General features: G+C 47.0%; 1 protein-coding gene across 2 annotated transcripts in view; it reads right to left on the bottom strand.

Annotated features, from left to right (window-relative positions):
* The window catches only part of JAM3 (junctional adhesion molecule 3), a 166,489-nt gene extending 154,089 nt beyond the window's left edge, over positions 1 to 12,400 (bottom strand). For both annotated transcript variants that reach the window (XM_053452669.1, XM_053452668.1), the window contains exons 1-4: positions 12,291 to 12,400; positions 1,104 to 1,169; positions 512 to 625; positions 248 to 400 (exon numbers count right to left, since the gene is read on the bottom strand). In XM_053452669.1, the coding sequence (XP_053308644.1) occupies positions 248 to 400; positions 512 to 625; positions 1,104 to 1,169; positions 12,291 to 12,342 (385 nt within the window). In that variant the 5' untranslated portion in view covers positions 12,343 to 12,400. The remainder of the gene's footprint in view (positions 1 to 247; positions 401 to 511; positions 626 to 1,103; positions 1,170 to 12,290) is intronic.
* Between the last annotated feature and the right edge of the window lie 4,292 nt (positions 12,401 to 16,692).

Raw genomic sequence — 16,692 nt, 5'->3', positions numbered from 1 at the left:
GGGCCTTGGGTGTGCGATTAAAATCAAAACAGAAAAACCGGAGAACGATCAATTAACTGATTATCAGTAAAATAATAATAATAAAATAATAATTATTATTCAGAATAAATGACTGCCATTACTTCTTTACATTCTTTTGTTAATATTATTTTAATATTTGTTACATGTCGGGGTAACGTGACTTCCATGCACCAAGCTGATAGGGGGCGCGTGGACGGGGGGGGTGCGTGGACGGGGGGCGCTTTACCTTGAACGGTGAGCGAGATGCTGATCTCGGCGATCTTCTTGTCGTCGTCCATGGCGGCCACCTCGCAGCGGTACATGCCGGTGTCTGTGCGGCTGGTGTTGAGAATCACCAGGGAGCTCTTGGACTGAACCTGCGCGCGGTTCCTTAAATCACCTGAAAGGAGAAGAAGAAAAAGCAAATAAACGCAAAAAAACGATAAACAAAAACGTTAATTCCCTGCGATAAGGAATAACGCTTTATACCGCGGCTCGCGGGAATCGTTACCTTGGATGGTGTTCTCGAAATAGACGTATGAGGTTTCGTCGTTGCGGATTTTCTTCCATTCAATTCTGGGATCGTTGGTGTTGGTGCTTTTAATTATACAGGAGAGCTCGACGCCTGCGGCAAACGGGGAGGAATAAAGCGGCTTTAATGGTTCTGCTCCTGGGTTATCAGAAACGACGAGCGACGACGAGAATATCAGGAGCGGGGATCCCGCGGACTCTCTCTTCTGAGATATGTATCGGCAAAATATATGAGGGTATTAAACATGCATAGGATAGACATACGGCTCCTGAATCTAAGACGAGACCAACGACTGATTAAGGTTTGAGTCTTTACAGCAGGAGAAGCGGGCGACTAGACGGGGGCCGGATGGGGCCGATCTGCTGGGTTGGATTGCTATTCCAATGAAACGGTTACTGACGGGTCATTAGAGGAAGTGTTTCGGGAAGGTGATGGAGCTCCGAAGGACAGGTTTCTTGACCAGCAGGAGGCGCACAGCGCCGGTGTCAGAGCCGCCGGGGAGAGTCATCGTCCGTCGGGGCCGGGGAGAAATAAACAGGAATCGACCGATTAACAAACTCTCGCTACTCACTCTGATATTCCTGCACCACGGGGAACGGGTTACCGGTAGCCAACTCCACGGCCACAACGCTGCAGCCTACAGAAAAAAAAGAGAGAGTGATGGTTAAACACAGCCGTGTCTGGCTGAGGCTGATGGGAGTGCGTAGAGGCCAACTGTCCTGCTGCCGCTCATTACAGTGAGCATTATCAGCGCAAAAGCTATTAACCGGCTCGCAACGTCACAAAGAAATAGATTTTGCTCAAATTTGGTCCCTGGTTTTCGTAATATATATATGTCCCCTCGCTGTATTACCCTCTACCACTTCCACTGGGAGGCTGTGCCACTTACTTACTACCCTCGAGACAATGTATACCCTTTATAATGTCTGACACGACCGCACAGATACAAAGTATCTACAATAACCGCCCTCCCCAGCTAAGTCTGTAGGCGCTGTATGGATTCCACGCAGTAAAGTTTCCGATTTGTCGCTATTTGCCGGATTCGGAGAAATAAACGCTAAATAAATAAAACTCGGCTATTTTTAGTTATTTTTTTTTGGAAAGAGCGGATGGAAAATGAAGAGCGCCGGAGTTTAAAGGGACGCCTCGCAGGGCACGGCAGTAACTATGGCAACGCAAGAAACTGGCGTGTCAGAAAAGCAACTAATCTGTTAGCACTAAAAATAATCTCCAGGACGGCGTCTTTAAAAACGCTCGCCGGCGGAATCCGCCAGCCGTCCGCCGATCAACTACAACAATAAAGCAGCGATAGAGAGGAACGGCCGGAATCTAAAACTAGAGGGTCTTAAACGGGACAGAAGGGAGTTTTACTTTATGAAGAGGGTGGTGGATCAGTGGAACAGCCTCCCAGCAGAAGTGGTAGAGGGTAATACAGTGAGGGAATTAAACATGCATGGGATAGACATACGGCTCCTGAATCTAAGACGAGACCAACGACTGATTAAGGTTTGAGTGTTTACGGGGGTCTCACGTTTATAAATTAATGGCTCATACTGGGGGTCCAGAGACATCTAGATGCAGACGTGAAAGGGTCTAAAACATTCTATTTCTACCCCGGATAGCACCGAGGAAACGGGGGAGGGGGGGTTATGGGGTATTAGAGGGTCTAAGTTTATCTACAAAGCATTGAGGGGGTAAAGTCCGCCCCGAAACTAGGAGGCAAAGTGAGTGTGAAAGGAGCTGTGGGGGGTGGGGAGAGGGGCTTTTGTTTTAAGGACCCCCCCCAGCTGTCTGGCCATTTAAATGTCTCTGGAATCCCTCATCTGTCACAGGACTGGACTCGGGGCTGTTATCAGCAATCACACAGACAGGGACTAAATGTTCAAAGCCCCAGACATAAGGCTGGGGGTAGAAAAGAGAGAGTGTCACCCATCATAGTTACCCCCCCCCCCCCCCCGAGAGCCCAATAATTAGGGTCAGAGCCGCGCAGGCACAGCCCCCCCACGCTAATTTCAACAGAATTTCAAAATCAAACAGAACAAAGAACCCCAGAAAAAAACTAACGAGACGCGAAACGAAACGAGGTCACAGCGGGCCGGCAGCGGACGTTTAGGTTAAGTAAGCGGGTATACGAGGATGTTGCGTAACCATAGTAACAGAAACGCAAAAAAAGGTGCAGATAAGGCAAGTCCTCAGCCAATCACGGCCAACATTAAAGGTTTGATGGAACCCAATAGAGGATTTAGGGGCATCGACCGGTTTTCACCGGGAACGAGTCTGGAATCCATTCTCCTCCTTTATTAAAGAATCCCCCGAAACTCTTCCTGTGCGGAGACAACGCATGGAAGCTCAGGAGCCCCCAATAACCCTACGCAGCCCCTTTTTTAAAAGAAAATACCATTCAATCCATTAAAATAACATGAAACGGATCAGAAATCCAGCGCAGACGGGGTTAATGTTGTAAATGACTTTTATAGCTGGAAACGGCTGATTTTTTATGGAATCTCTTCATAGGCGTACAGAGGACCTTTATCCCTCCCATCACTCCTGTGTTCCAATGGCCCTTTATTACTCCCATCACTCCTGTGTTCCAACGGCCCTTTATCACTCCCATCACTCCTGTGTTCCAATGGCCCTTTATTACTCCCATCACTCCTGTGTTCCAATGGCCCTTTATCACTCCCATCACTCCTGTGTTCCAATGGCCCTTTATCACTCCCATCACTCCCATCACTCCTGTGTTCCAATGGCCCTTTATCACTCCCATCACTCCTGTGTTCCAATGGCCCTTTATCACTCCCATCACTCCTGTGTTCCAACGGCCCTTTATCACTCCCATCACTCCTGTGTTCCAATGGCCCTTTATCACTCCCATCACTCCTGTGTTCCAACGGCCCTTTATCACTCCCATCACTCCTAACATATGTTGTTATGCGGAATATGATAGCGCTACATAAAACAATAAATAGTAATAAATGAACGCGCCCTGATAACGCGTATTAACATTTATGTTCCGTATTTCGTGCTTTTCTGCCTCTGTAAATAAAAACATTCGGGGCCCCAAATTCTCATTTTATACGGGAAGGAAGGTCTCGTCAGTCCCACCGACCCCCGCCGGCCCCCGTCACACGTTTTAAGCCCCAACCCCCGTCAGCGATTGTTTGCAGCCACAGCGGAGATAAATCAGACAAAGAGTCTTTTCACCGTAAAGACCCTAAATCCTCGTCTGTCCCATAATCCTCCTATCGGGACAATAGGGAGAGGGCCGGGACCGGAGAGGGGTGAAGGCGAAGAGGGCCGGCTCGGAGCACCGAGGTGCTGCACTGCGTGACGCTGGGCATTAGGGGCAGCCGGGGCAGATCTGCCCCAGACAGACACGGCCGAGAAGGGGATCCGCTTTCCTTTTGAACAGGTGTAGCTGCAGACATTACATCATCGCGTTTGCAGGTCATGTGATCAGACGGGATCCAAAAAGGCCCCCTGCGATGGTCCTGGAGGCAGCAGCACCTGTCTGAGCATGATGGGAGTTGTGGTCCCCTTCTGATTCTTAACTTGATCGCAGCAGGATCCAGATGATCCCCAAGTAATCGGCATCTTATTACAGACATTTAACATCCTCTTATCCAATCATCCCATCCCCCGCCCTCCGCTCCCCGGTCCCTCGGAGGGCGCAGATCCAGGAAACTTCTACATGTGTTTCAGGCATTTCCTCAAAAGTTTCACGAACAATGGGATATTTCCCCCGATTACACCTCAGAACAAGCAGGATTATTCAGTCCCCGCCGGGATTCCCCTCCCTGGCAATGGGTAAAAACTAGAACAAGAGGTTATAATCTAAAACTAGAGAGTCAGAGGCTGAGATGGAATAGAAGGAAGTTTTACTTTATTGAGCAGGTGGTAGTTAAGTGGAACAGCCTCCCAGCAGAAGTGGTAGAGGGTAATACAGTGAGGGTATTAAACATGCATGGGGTAGACACACGGCTCCTGAATCTAAGACGAGACCAACGACTGATTAAGGTTTGAGTCTTTACTGCAGGAGAAACGGGCGACTAGACGGGGGCCGGATGGGGCCGATCTGCCGGCAGGTTCTGTGAGTATTGAGATCTGGCCAGGATTTAATTTGCACGCAGACCCTGAAGCCGGCCGGATCGCGGGGCAGAAGATATTATTTTCTGAGCGCTGGCGTCACGCGGCGCTCGGTCCGGTAATCTCTGCGACTCTCAAAAGCAATCAGAGAGGATCGGGCAGACAGAGCGGCAATCTCCTAAATCCTCTCTAATTCCCAAACCCGCTTTAAAGCTTCATCAGCGCGAGGTGCTGAAAAATTAAACAATCCGTCCCAGACGCAGGACGCCCCCCCGGGACAGACGCAAGACGCCCCCCGGGACAGACGCAGGACGCCCCCCGGGACAGACGCAGGAAGCCCCCCCGGGACAGACGCAAGACGCCCCCCGGGACAGACACAGGACGCCCCCCGGGACAGACGCAGGACGCCCCCCGGGACAGACGCAGGACGCCCCCCCGGGACAGACGCAGGACGCCCCCGGGGACAGACGCCGGGCACCCCAACAACCAGGGAGCCGCTACTATTACCTGAGTTATATAGCGCCTTCATACTCCGTAGCGTGTGCTTTTTTACAGCGGTCTCTATAAATCCATCTCTTGATGCTGCACTGCTTAGTAGAGATGGCCCCTATATATGCAAACATTATCGCCAGCGGCGTCCCTCCCCGATTCCGGCATTTCTTGGTTACCAGTTGCCGGCATTTAAAGGGTTAAGGGGCTACGTTGGGTTTGAGAGGCCGGAAAGCAGCGAATTCATAACAAGGAAACCAGACTCGATTCAGTGGGAAATATCAATCAAATCTCCCCAAACACACCGGACGGCGGGGGGGGGGGGCGGAAGGAACAGTCCGGGGTCCGGGTCTCAGCGCTTCCATTCCAAAAATATATCGCCAGCGACCGCGTACGTTCCTCGAGATTTATATCTTCCTCAGGACACAAGACAGCCTGTGAGGTCATCGGCAGGTAGACGTGACATCACTGCCGGCTACTCTGCCGCCTAAACCAACAGCTTGACAACGAACTTAACGTGATAAACACTAGAGATCCCCAAATAAGGGAAAGAAAAGTACAGCATATATTTTTATATATTTTCTATAATGTGGGTTTTCCGCATTCCACGGGCCCACGGTGGCACAAACTTTATTAACATCAGAATTACGACAAAAGGACAAAATGGAAACCCAGACTTGTCATTATTTAAAGATACACTTAATGGAGTCACCTGCATTCAAGCAGGGATATCGACCATAACATACTGGGAAGCAAAAGCACCAACTGGGAGTCTTATATATATGTATGTGAAGAGGCATATTCTCGGGGCAACGCAAATCTTTTACATGTATACAGTTACGCCAACGATACAGATCGGGGTTTATTTTTATATCCAAAGTCGATCACTGGGCGATAGTCCGACCTTTAAACAAGTTCATAAACAACGGCTCGGAATGGGCTCATAAACCAAAAAAAGTGTCAAAAAGCAATGAATAAATATATAAGATACAGAGAAAAAAAACAGCGTTTCCAGCCGCGGATCTCCCGTCTCTCCTCCTGTTTGGATCGCAGCTTTTTTTTTTTTTTACGTAAAACAGAAAAAAAAATCTTCGGCTTGGGTTAATAACACCGAGCGCCGATTCGTTCCCCGGCAGACGCCCCGGCGCAATCGCCCCAAATTCCCCACACGGCACAACGCAGGAGGCCGCTGACACCTTCATATAATTAAACGACTTATAGTGTTTATTGTTTGTTTGTTTATTGTTTGTTGTTTAGACCCGTGTCTCACGTTATTGTGCTGAACTTCTCTCCCTTCTCCTCCTTCCACAAATCAGCAATAACCAACAAATTAACGGGGGGGGGGATAACCTAATGGGGAGCAATAAGAAGTCTGGAAGGCTCTTCCCATGCTATGAACATGTGGTGGGGTTGTTTGTCTCTGTAAACATTGTTACAAAAGATTTGATGTTTGGAAACAGATCTGCTTCAAATATCAACATTATAACTCACAGAACGGAATCTCATCTCGCTCAGCACCGCTATATAGATGCGCGAGGAAGAAAGCCTGCGGTTTCTGTAAGTGGAATTGTGGTGTAATATACTGCTTGTTATGTCCTTGTTACACATTGTACAGCGCTACGGTATATGATGGCGCTATATGAAATGATAATGATGATAATATTAGCCGTCGTGTATTACGTGGTCTCCAGCATCGTAATGCTTGGGAATAGGTGTCCTTTAAGGGGGGGATCCCCCTTCCTGCCCAGCCCGTACCCCACCGTGACATATGTGACATATACGTAAACCAGGGACAAGGGCTGTAGGCCAAAGGTCGCTGCTCCAGATCACCGCCTTACTTCTCTGGGTCTTTCTCCTGTCTAAACAACCTTATCTCAATTCCTCAGACAACCTCCTCTTCACCATTATGATTTATATCCCTCTCCCTGTTACCATCCCCTCCCCCTCACTCCCTTCCCATCTTTGGGGTCCTGAGGTCCTTAGAGTCCATCTGAAATCTGATCGTTCTTTTGGCTGGTTGTGATTCATAATTTCAGATCTATAGCTTTGTGTGAATATATCACTAATTACCCAAATTAAAAGCGTTTCTATTGGGGGTCCTAGGAAAGGAGAAGACAGCCTCTGCTCTGTAGGACGAGGGCTAGACACGATACACTAATTAGAGCCCGGAGTGGAACATGTTTCCACTATGAAAAGAGGAACAGCAAAGCAACATTATGACATTAGAAGCGGCTGCGTGACGTAACATACGGCAATAATTTATTTCTTTTTACCCATATATTCCCACCAACCATTCAAATTCTTAGATGTTTTAATCAAGCAGGGTAAGAGGTGTGAAAAAACCCATGAACTGAATAAATCTTTGGTCGTAACCGAACACTGCTTGTGCACCGCGGTGCGTTCCATGTGCTGGGAAGAAAGGAAGCATTCAATTCAAGGCCGGACGCCCGTCGGCGCGAGGAAGCTCCCAGGTGGCAAAAGGACACAAGTCAACTTCAATCAGAAGACGGAGTTGCGTTGCACGCCTGGTATCCCCGGGAAGCTGCTCAAAGGCTAGCGACGGGCTTTCTAGGAGCTTCCAAGACGAGCGCCCAAAGGCCGGCAGTTGGTCCGCGACAGCTGCTTCATTTAGGACACCGTCTGTTCCAGAACAGGTGTGTTGAATGTGAATGGACCCCAGAGTGGGGAGGAAAAAAAATGTGTCATTTATTGTCACGCGAGGTCTGTGTACAGCAGAGAAGCAGTTAAATGCGTAAAATGACCGGTGTAAGGACTAAAAGAAAAAAAGCTATAGTCCTTGAAAATTAAAACAAAGCAGCCTCCCCTGCTGAGCGTCAGAGATATAATTAAACGTCTGGAAGAATAAATGATACGTCTACCAGGGTACAGCTAACAGTCTGTGATTATTAAATATCCAGGAGCCTAATTATACAGATAGAAACATGGCTGACGCGAGCGCAACAGCTTGCACGACAGTAAATAAAGGAGCGAGTCCCCCCCTGAGAGCGATCCCAACCCGACCAGTAAACATTTCCAAACTACCAGTCAAAAGTTTGGGGTCACTTATAAACATCCTTAAAGGAAAAGCACATTTTAGCCATTGAAATAACATGAAATGGACCAGAAATCCAGCACAGATGGGGTTAATGTCATAAATGACTATTGTAGCTGGAAACTGATATTTTTAATGGAATCTCTTCATAGGAGTACAGAGGCCCTTTATCACTCCCATCACTCCTGTGTTCCAATGGCCCTTTATCACTCCCATCACTCCTGTGTTCCAATGGCCCTTTATCACTCCCATCACTCCTGTGTTCCAATGGCCCTTTATCACTCCCATCACTCCTGTGTTCCAAAGGCCCTTTATCACTCCCATCACTCCTGTGTTCCAATGGCCCTTTATCACTCCCATCACTCCTGTGTTCCAATGGCCCTTTATCACTCTCATCACTCCTGTGTTCCAATGGCCCTTTATCACTCCCATCACGCCTGTGTTCCTGAGTGACCCCAAACCTTTTAACAGAAGCCAGAAATAATTTTCATGTGGATTACCGCGATTTAAGGTCAGTTTGGTCATGATATACTCGTGGCCGGAACATGCGCAGAGGCAGCCGCTCATTAGGTTTCTGTTTAGAAAGCAGAGTCTTTCACATAAATAATTGCGAGGACTTTAACAATAAACAGATTTGTCAGCGGGAACCAGATGTTTTTTTAGTGTCAGCCTTCCGTTTATCTGGCGGGATCGAGTAATCTGTGCCCAAAACACCCGCTTTATGTTAAGGGGGGCGAGCGGATCAGACCTTGTTTAAACCTAAATTCCAAAGACAGAGGTCGATTCCGCCAGCGGAAGAACGGAAACAACATGTCGGCTTTACGTTACATTTACTTCATCACTAACCGAAAGCCCCCCTCCAGAACCCAGGTCTCTCCGGTCCCGAGCTCCACCGGCTCCTGCGCAGCCAACACTTCCTCCTCTAGAAACGAGGGCCGATCGTACCAATCATCTGATCCAAAATATGCATTAACATGATACCGAGTTGGCTCTGCTGTCTTACATCATCAAACGAAGCCCCTTAGAAGGATGTTCAATGATGCAGCTGAATTAGCGTTGTCCTTGCAATTGATGGAACAGACACCCAGTAGAGGAGGTAGAGGCTAGTACAACGAGAAAGCCCAGCTTTCTAGGATTACTTGGTCCTAAACATAGATGCGCGAAACACACAATGCATGCCGACTGAGGCTCTTGGGCTGCTGGTGACATATTATGGCTGGCGTTCTAAGGGTTAAACACGCCCCGTCGTCTCCTATTGTTTGAGTTTATTTACATTGTCGCCCGTGGTTTATTTTTAAGTTTCCAGTTTGGCCGCTAGGCGCACTGGCAGAGAACGCAGCCCCCCTCGGCCCCGATCCGTCCCGCGGCCGGATAAACAGCCCAGCCTCACAACGATGACAACGATGACAACGGCAGCAGGAGTGACATCATCGATCGTCTCCAGCGGATGGTGATGCCGCCAGCACATTCCTGGTAATCACCGACCCGGAACAATGTAAATGACTAATGAGCGGCCCACCATGGCCCTCCATGCCACAGCTAGACCTCATAAACTCCCCTACCGTGGACAGGAGTGCAAAAGGCCTCCTTTGAATTGAATTGCCCTGATTGTGCCTCTGAAGGCCCCGGAACAGAATATTGTCCATGGGGGGGGGAGGTATTAATGAAGGGGATGTGACTGTCACACAAGTATGAAAAAGACAGAGAACAGACCCAACCGCCTTAAACCACAACCGATAACAGAATGAGCCCAACGAGTCCTCGGAACCCGGCGACGACTAAAAACAATACAAAGTATCAACTCCAGCCACGTGCATCCAAACACTCTGTTTAGGTCGGTTCTTGTTTGGGCTAAAAGACTCAAACCTTAATCAGTCGTTGGTCTGGTCTTAGATTCAGGAGCCGTATGTCTATCCCATGCATGTTTAATACCCTCACTGTATTACCCTCTACCACCTCTACTGGGAGGCTGTTCCACTTATCTACCACCCTCTCAGTAAAGTAAAACTTCCTTCCATTCCATCTCAGCCTCTGACCCTCTAGTGTTAGATTACGGACCAGGAATAACAGATTTGGATCCAAATTAATCATACTAAAAGTTTTTGCAAATAATAATAATAAAATACTTTGGGGTTTTCACATCGATGTCCAGTCCCTGAAGTTTTTTAATGTTCCAGAAATCAAGGCGACAGAACGTATAATTCCAGGCCTATGGTTATCGATGAGTTAAACGAAAGGTGCAGAGACACATTTAAGTGAGCAAAAGTGAGAGTAAGTGTGAGTGAGAGAGCATAGGTGTGAATGTAAGTGAGCGTGAATGTAAGAGAGCGTAGGCGTGAATTTTTAGTGAGCAAAAGTGTGAGTGTAAGTGTGACTGTGAATGAGCATAAGTGAGTGTGAGTGAGAGTAAGCTCTTAACATGTCTTACAAAACCTATTCAGGATAATTTCATAGCTGGAACCGAGAACTCTGCAAAGCGGAAGCCGGCGTGAGAGAGCTCACAATCGTTACGAAAACATCTGTATCGAGGAAAACAGGACTTCCTGACCCGTTACTCATCCTCGCCGGGGGAAGGATCAGTCGGACCGTTCCTTCACTCACAGGGGGGCTTCTAGTGATTCTTAAAGGGGCCGCATGGAAAGTCTATTCTCCGATAGACCGCAGCCATTATCTTACACGCCAGACTCAGAGCTGCCGGGGTTACAGTTATTACCTGTTCAGGGGGCCAGAGGCCCGCGGGATATTAGGGCGAGATCACCAGCCCCGCCATACCGACACAACGTGCCCCATAACAACGTCTGCAAAAAGGAGCGGCACGCTAAGCAGCGCTTACACGCAAAGTTTGTAAGGCAGAATTCTTTTGCCCCATAATGAATACTAACCTAAAATAATAAGAATGTATAATACTATAATATATGTATTATTATTAAAAATATATTATGAATAAAAATAATTAAACCAATAATAATAAATATGTATAATATAATACTATTATTATATGAGAAATGTATTATTCATTGTTAACAATAATATATGGTATTATGAATAATGACAATATAATAATATATCATGTATAATATAATACCGTACTTATATTATTATTATTACTATATTATATATGATATTTATTATTATTAACAATAATATATTATGAATAATAAAATAATAATTATAATAATAATAATAATACGTAGTAAATCAGAAAGATCTTTTGGGTCAAACTGGTCAACATGTTGAAAGACCAAAGGTCCATCCCGCGCTCGGTACTCCGGTGATTCTGCCCCAGCGGACCTCAGACTATGAATAAAATCCCTAAATCACTAAAAATTCCAAATAACCAACCTAAACCCCAATGATGTAGGCGTGAACATCCTATGACATCATCAGACGGGTGGGTAGATGAATAAAACATTGTAAACGATGTCAGAAAATTTTAATTGCGTAGTTGTAGAATGAGGGTCCGCGGGGGCGGCATTCTAAACGTCTCGCAGACGGGTAATACCCCAGCCGACAGCGCGCACCCTCTATATAAACACTAAACTAATCTGTGACTCCCTTATCTACCCGGACACCCCACGTCTGTATTACAGTATTTACCCCGAGTATATGTAGAAATACACAGAGAACGGGTTTGCTGTACCACAAAGCTAGCAATCTAATGCCCTGAAGCCCTCCCTGTGCTCAGAAAAATCTCACTAACTGTATAGAAAAATCAGTAATTACCCCATAAAAAGGAATACCCCTCCGGGTATTTATCATCAGTTAATAACCCCCCATGTCTACTTACCCTCTATATTTGAATACCCCTCCTGGTATTAAACCCCTATACAGTATAATCCATGGGGCAATTATCCTGTATAAAAAAGCCCCATGTGGTATCTACCCTGAATAAAAATACCCCTCCCGGTATTTACCCTGTGTAAAGAATACACCTCTTCACCTTGTATGAAGTAATGCCCCAGCCCATTCCCAGTGTTTACCCCGTAGGACATGATACCCCTTCCCCTCCCGGTATTTACCCGGTATGAGGCGATACACGGTGCCAGCCCCTCCCCGAGCCCTCCCTCTGAGGCGGATAACGGTAAGCTGTGTACCCGTGCCGCTCCTGGGGCTGCTTTCCCCGGTACTCACCGTACTGAAGCAGCAGTAGAAGCCCCGCTATCGGTACTCCCGGTGCCACCATGATGGCGCCTCGCAGCGGATTAATGAGACTGGCAGCGACTGGGCTCCCGGGCCGTCTAAACGCCACACCCCCTCTACCTCATTGGCTCTTCCTAGCTAACGGTCCCCAAGGCAGAACCGCCCTCTCTCTTGGTCACGCCCCAGTCTTTGTGCTTGGCAGAAGTTTGGGATGACCGGAGTCCTGCCCCCACCCCCCAGGGCAGCCCCGCCCCGCCCTGCCAGGCCGCGAGTTACCCCCGCACACCAGCCGGGGGGGCACTTTACCCTGAGTATCGATACACAAATAACACGGGGGGGGGGGGCTCCAGCAGCTGCAGAACCTCTTGGGAGACGGGGCTGTCAATCACTGATTGTTTATTTTATTTATTTATGTTCTGAAATGGGTTTTGCCCGAATCACCCGCACAGATACCCCAGCGTTTCGCATATGAGGAGGAGTTTATGTGGCTTCTTTTTTTAGAATATCTTATCTTTATTCTCCTTTTCTTTTCCTTTTCTTTCTTACTCTTTCCCTCTATTTCTTTTCCTATTTCTTTCTAACTCAATTATTCTCTTTCTTTCTTTCTTTCTTTCTTTCTTTCTTTCTTTCTTTCTTTCTTTCTTTCTTTCTTTCTTTCTCTTTCTTTCTTTCTTTCTTTCTTTTTTCTTTCTTTCTTTCTTTCGTTCTTTCTTTCTTTCTTTCTTTCTTTCTTTCTTTCTTTCTTTCTTTCTTTCTTTCTTTCTCATAAGGGCAGCACATGTATATCTTGTAGATAGGATGCATCCTTATAGGGTCTCCATAGCAACCTGCGATGAATGAATAAAAGCATCAGACGCTATTACCATGGAGACAGGATGAAGGGACCTGCATACTTGGTTGCCAGAGAGATGGGATGAAGTTACCTGGCAAACTGGGTTGCTATGGAAACAGAAGAAGGATGCTTTTTGAAGATAAACTCTGGAGGGAGAGAGACATCGGGCGCCGTCTGTTCTCTGGAGAATAGTGACCGTACGAGGGAGCAGATCCCCCGCCGGTTACTCCATCTATTGGCCGGTTCATTGGCCACCTGAATGCTTTGGTGGAGATATTAGTTGCTATAGCAATATCTATAGGTTACCTGACATTCATTGTTGCCATGGTAATACATTGATCCAGGTAATTCTCGCCGTGATATCTATAGCTTGTATTTGGAGTTATTGGCGACGTAGCTGCTTCTGCGTAAAATCAACAACTTGATAAAGTTCACATCAAGTTTAATAAATAGATAGACGGAGAGATAGATGATGGAGAGATAGAGAGATAGATAGATAGATAGATAGATAGATAGATAGATAGATAGATAGACGGAGAGATAGATAGATGGAGAGATAGAGAGATAGATAGATATAGAGATAGATAGATGGAGGGATGGATGGATGGATGGATAGACGGAGAGATAGATGATGGAGAGATAGAGAGATAGATAGATATAGAGATAGATAGATGGAGGGATGGATGGATGGATGGATAGACGGAGAGATAGATGATGGAGAGATAGAGAGATAGATAGATATAGAGATAGATAGATGGAGGGATGGATGGATGGATGGATAGACGGAGAGATAGATAGATAGATAGATAGATAGAGGTTTGAGTCTTTACAGCAGGAGAAACGGGCGACTAGCCGGGCTGAACGGGGTTATGATGAGGTGAGTGAGTTGGAATCCTGCAAACTCGCTGTTTAGTGAATCCACCCCTTATTAAGGTGGTTACGAGTGTCACCTCCACTCTCTTGCATGGTAGGAGTAGGAGGGGCAATTATGTTGCATGTATGTTGCGTTCATGTGTGCATGTTGCATGTGTGTTGTGTATGTTGCATGTGTTTTGCTTTGTATGTTGCATGTATGTTGTGTATAAGTTGTTTGTATGTTATTATTATTATTATTTATTGTTTTGTGTAGCGCCATCAAATTCCGTAGCGCAGGACATAACAAGTAGTATGTTACATTACAAATTGACTAACAGAGACAACAGGTGTGTATGTTGTGTGTATGTTGTGTGTATGTTGTGTGTATGTAGCGTGTATGTTACATGTATGTTGTGTGTATGTTGCATGTATGTTGTGTGTATGTTGCATGTATGTTGCATGTATGTTGTGTGTATGTTGTGTGTATGTTGCATGTATGTTATGTGTATGTTGTGTGTATGTTGCATGTATGTTATGTGTATGTTGCGTGTATGTTGCATGTATGTTGTGTGTATGTTGCATGTATGTTATGTGTATGTTGCGTGTATGTTGCATGTATGTTGTGTGTATGTTGCATGTATGTTATGTGTATGTTGCGTGTATGTTGCTTGACAGAGACCAGAAATATTATATTTCAGCCTTTACTTTGTGTTATGGCGCTGCTGCCACCTACTGGAGAAACAACAAAGTGCTAGAGTTTGAATAGATTGCGCGTTTTTCCTTTTCTGTTTTTTTTAGAATAATCATGTTTTCAGGCAGCTGCATATCAGCCATTTGTATGATTTTCACTCTGTTATCTGATTTACTAAACACCCCGACTCCTTATCATACTGCCTGTGGGGAACAATAGAATGGCTCGGCCCCAATCAACCAGCCATACACTCTGACTAATGGACTCCTGGAGACCAACGACTGATTAAGGTTTGAGTCTTTACAGCAGGAGATCCGGGCGACTAGACGGGGGCCGAATGGGGCCGATCTGCCCGCGGGTTCTGGGTTTGTATGAGTCATTTTATTCCGATATCGCAAACTTTAGTTGGCCGGCAGGAAGGCGACACATCGTGATACGGTACGCTAGGATGTGGGTGAGCGGCAGGAGATGAGTAGCGAGTATCACTAATCAGCCGCGCGCCGTATTGTATCAGGAGAACATATTACTCACTGAAAGGCGCTACATGTGAGTCATGTGATTCGTCAGCCATGTTAGCTTCGTATCTATGGAGACGAGGCCAAAACCTGCTGCGTGCGCGGCTTTTGTAAAGCATGAGTGGCGATACGAGGGCGAGGGGGATCGCGTAACCAGAGGGTCTCGGGAATATGACACACTGGGGGGCCGCCAACAGACGGAGCAATTACACGAGCGGGGGCCGGTTTAACCCTTTAGGGAGGCAGAAGCTGATTGTCGGGAAGGCGCGTGACGCACGATTTACCACCAGGGGGACACCAAGTCCGAAACCACATCCCACCAACGTAAGCAGATCGGCACACAGCCGGGATTAACGTAACACACAGAGCGTGACGGCAGATCGGCCCCATCCGGCCCCCGTCCAGTCGCCCAAACCTTAATCAGTCGTTGATCTCGTCTTAGATTCAGGAGCCGTATGTCTATCCCATGCATGTTTAATACCCTCACTGTATTACCCTCTACCACTTCTGCCGGGAGGCTGTTCCACTTATCTACCACCCTCTAAATAGTGGTTTGTAAGAAGAGGCACGGTGTGTTCCAAGTGTAATCTGAGCTCTGTAAGTTTGCCCAGGACACGGTGTAGGTCGCTGGGATTTTTAGGAGCTCCTTCCTATATCCAAGTTTACCAGGGGCCAATCTCAGTTAAATGATAAACTCCGCATAAACTGAGGGAAATTCTACCGTATTTATAATTGGAATTTTATATTACGAGGAACCCACGTTAGGTTTGTACAGGCCTTTCTCTAAGGGGCCCCGTAGACCAACGTGGCCCCTATGGGTGGATGCCGGCAGCTGCGCCCGGACCGGAAAGTGTTAATCCTCGTGGCTCGTTAGCAGAATATTAAAGTGGAAACCCGCGGAAGGCTTTCATGGGGACTCTGAGCAGGAAATGGATGGCTTGCAATCAGGTGCCTTTTTTGCCGGCGATTGGCTGCGGCCCACGAGACGATCCATACCATCAGCTCCGGACGGCGGACGCGCGTGCGTGTGTGTGTGTGGTGGTGGTGGTAATGGGTGTGTGTGTGGGAGGGGTCTGGTGGTAATGGGGGTGTGTGGGGGCTGGTGGTAGTGGGTATGGGGGGGGTGTATGTGGGCACGGTATAGCCTACGCCGGCTGATTTGAATGAATGTGAAATGCAGGAGGGATCGTCTCTGCGTCTCTGCGTCTCGGAGAAGGTCATTGTGAATGAGTTGTCCAGCTGTGATATTATTCATCTCAACAACTAAAATGCAGGGTGCGTTACCTTCTGCCCCTTCTGCTGCCCCCTCGATTTTGCTCTCCGTTAATTCTTTTATCTGTCTTTCTTTGTTTGTTCATCAAGAATAAAACCCACGAGAGGCGTTAATAATGTGATTTATGTCATTGTAGCTCGATCCCTTACGTTGATATCAGTCTCCGTGTTTGGTTGGTAGGTATAAAGAAGATGAAAGCAAAGAGCTCCACTATTGCCCCTCTTTCC

Source organism: Spea bombifrons, chromosome 12 (assembly GCF_027358695.1).
Source record: "Spea bombifrons isolate aSpeBom1 chromosome 12, aSpeBom1.2.pri, whole genome shotgun sequence".
In the NCBI taxonomy this organism is placed as follows: Eukaryota; Metazoa; Chordata; class Amphibia; order Anura; family Pelobatidae; genus Spea; species Spea bombifrons.
This window is presented reverse-complemented; position numbering and strand designations above follow the sequence as displayed.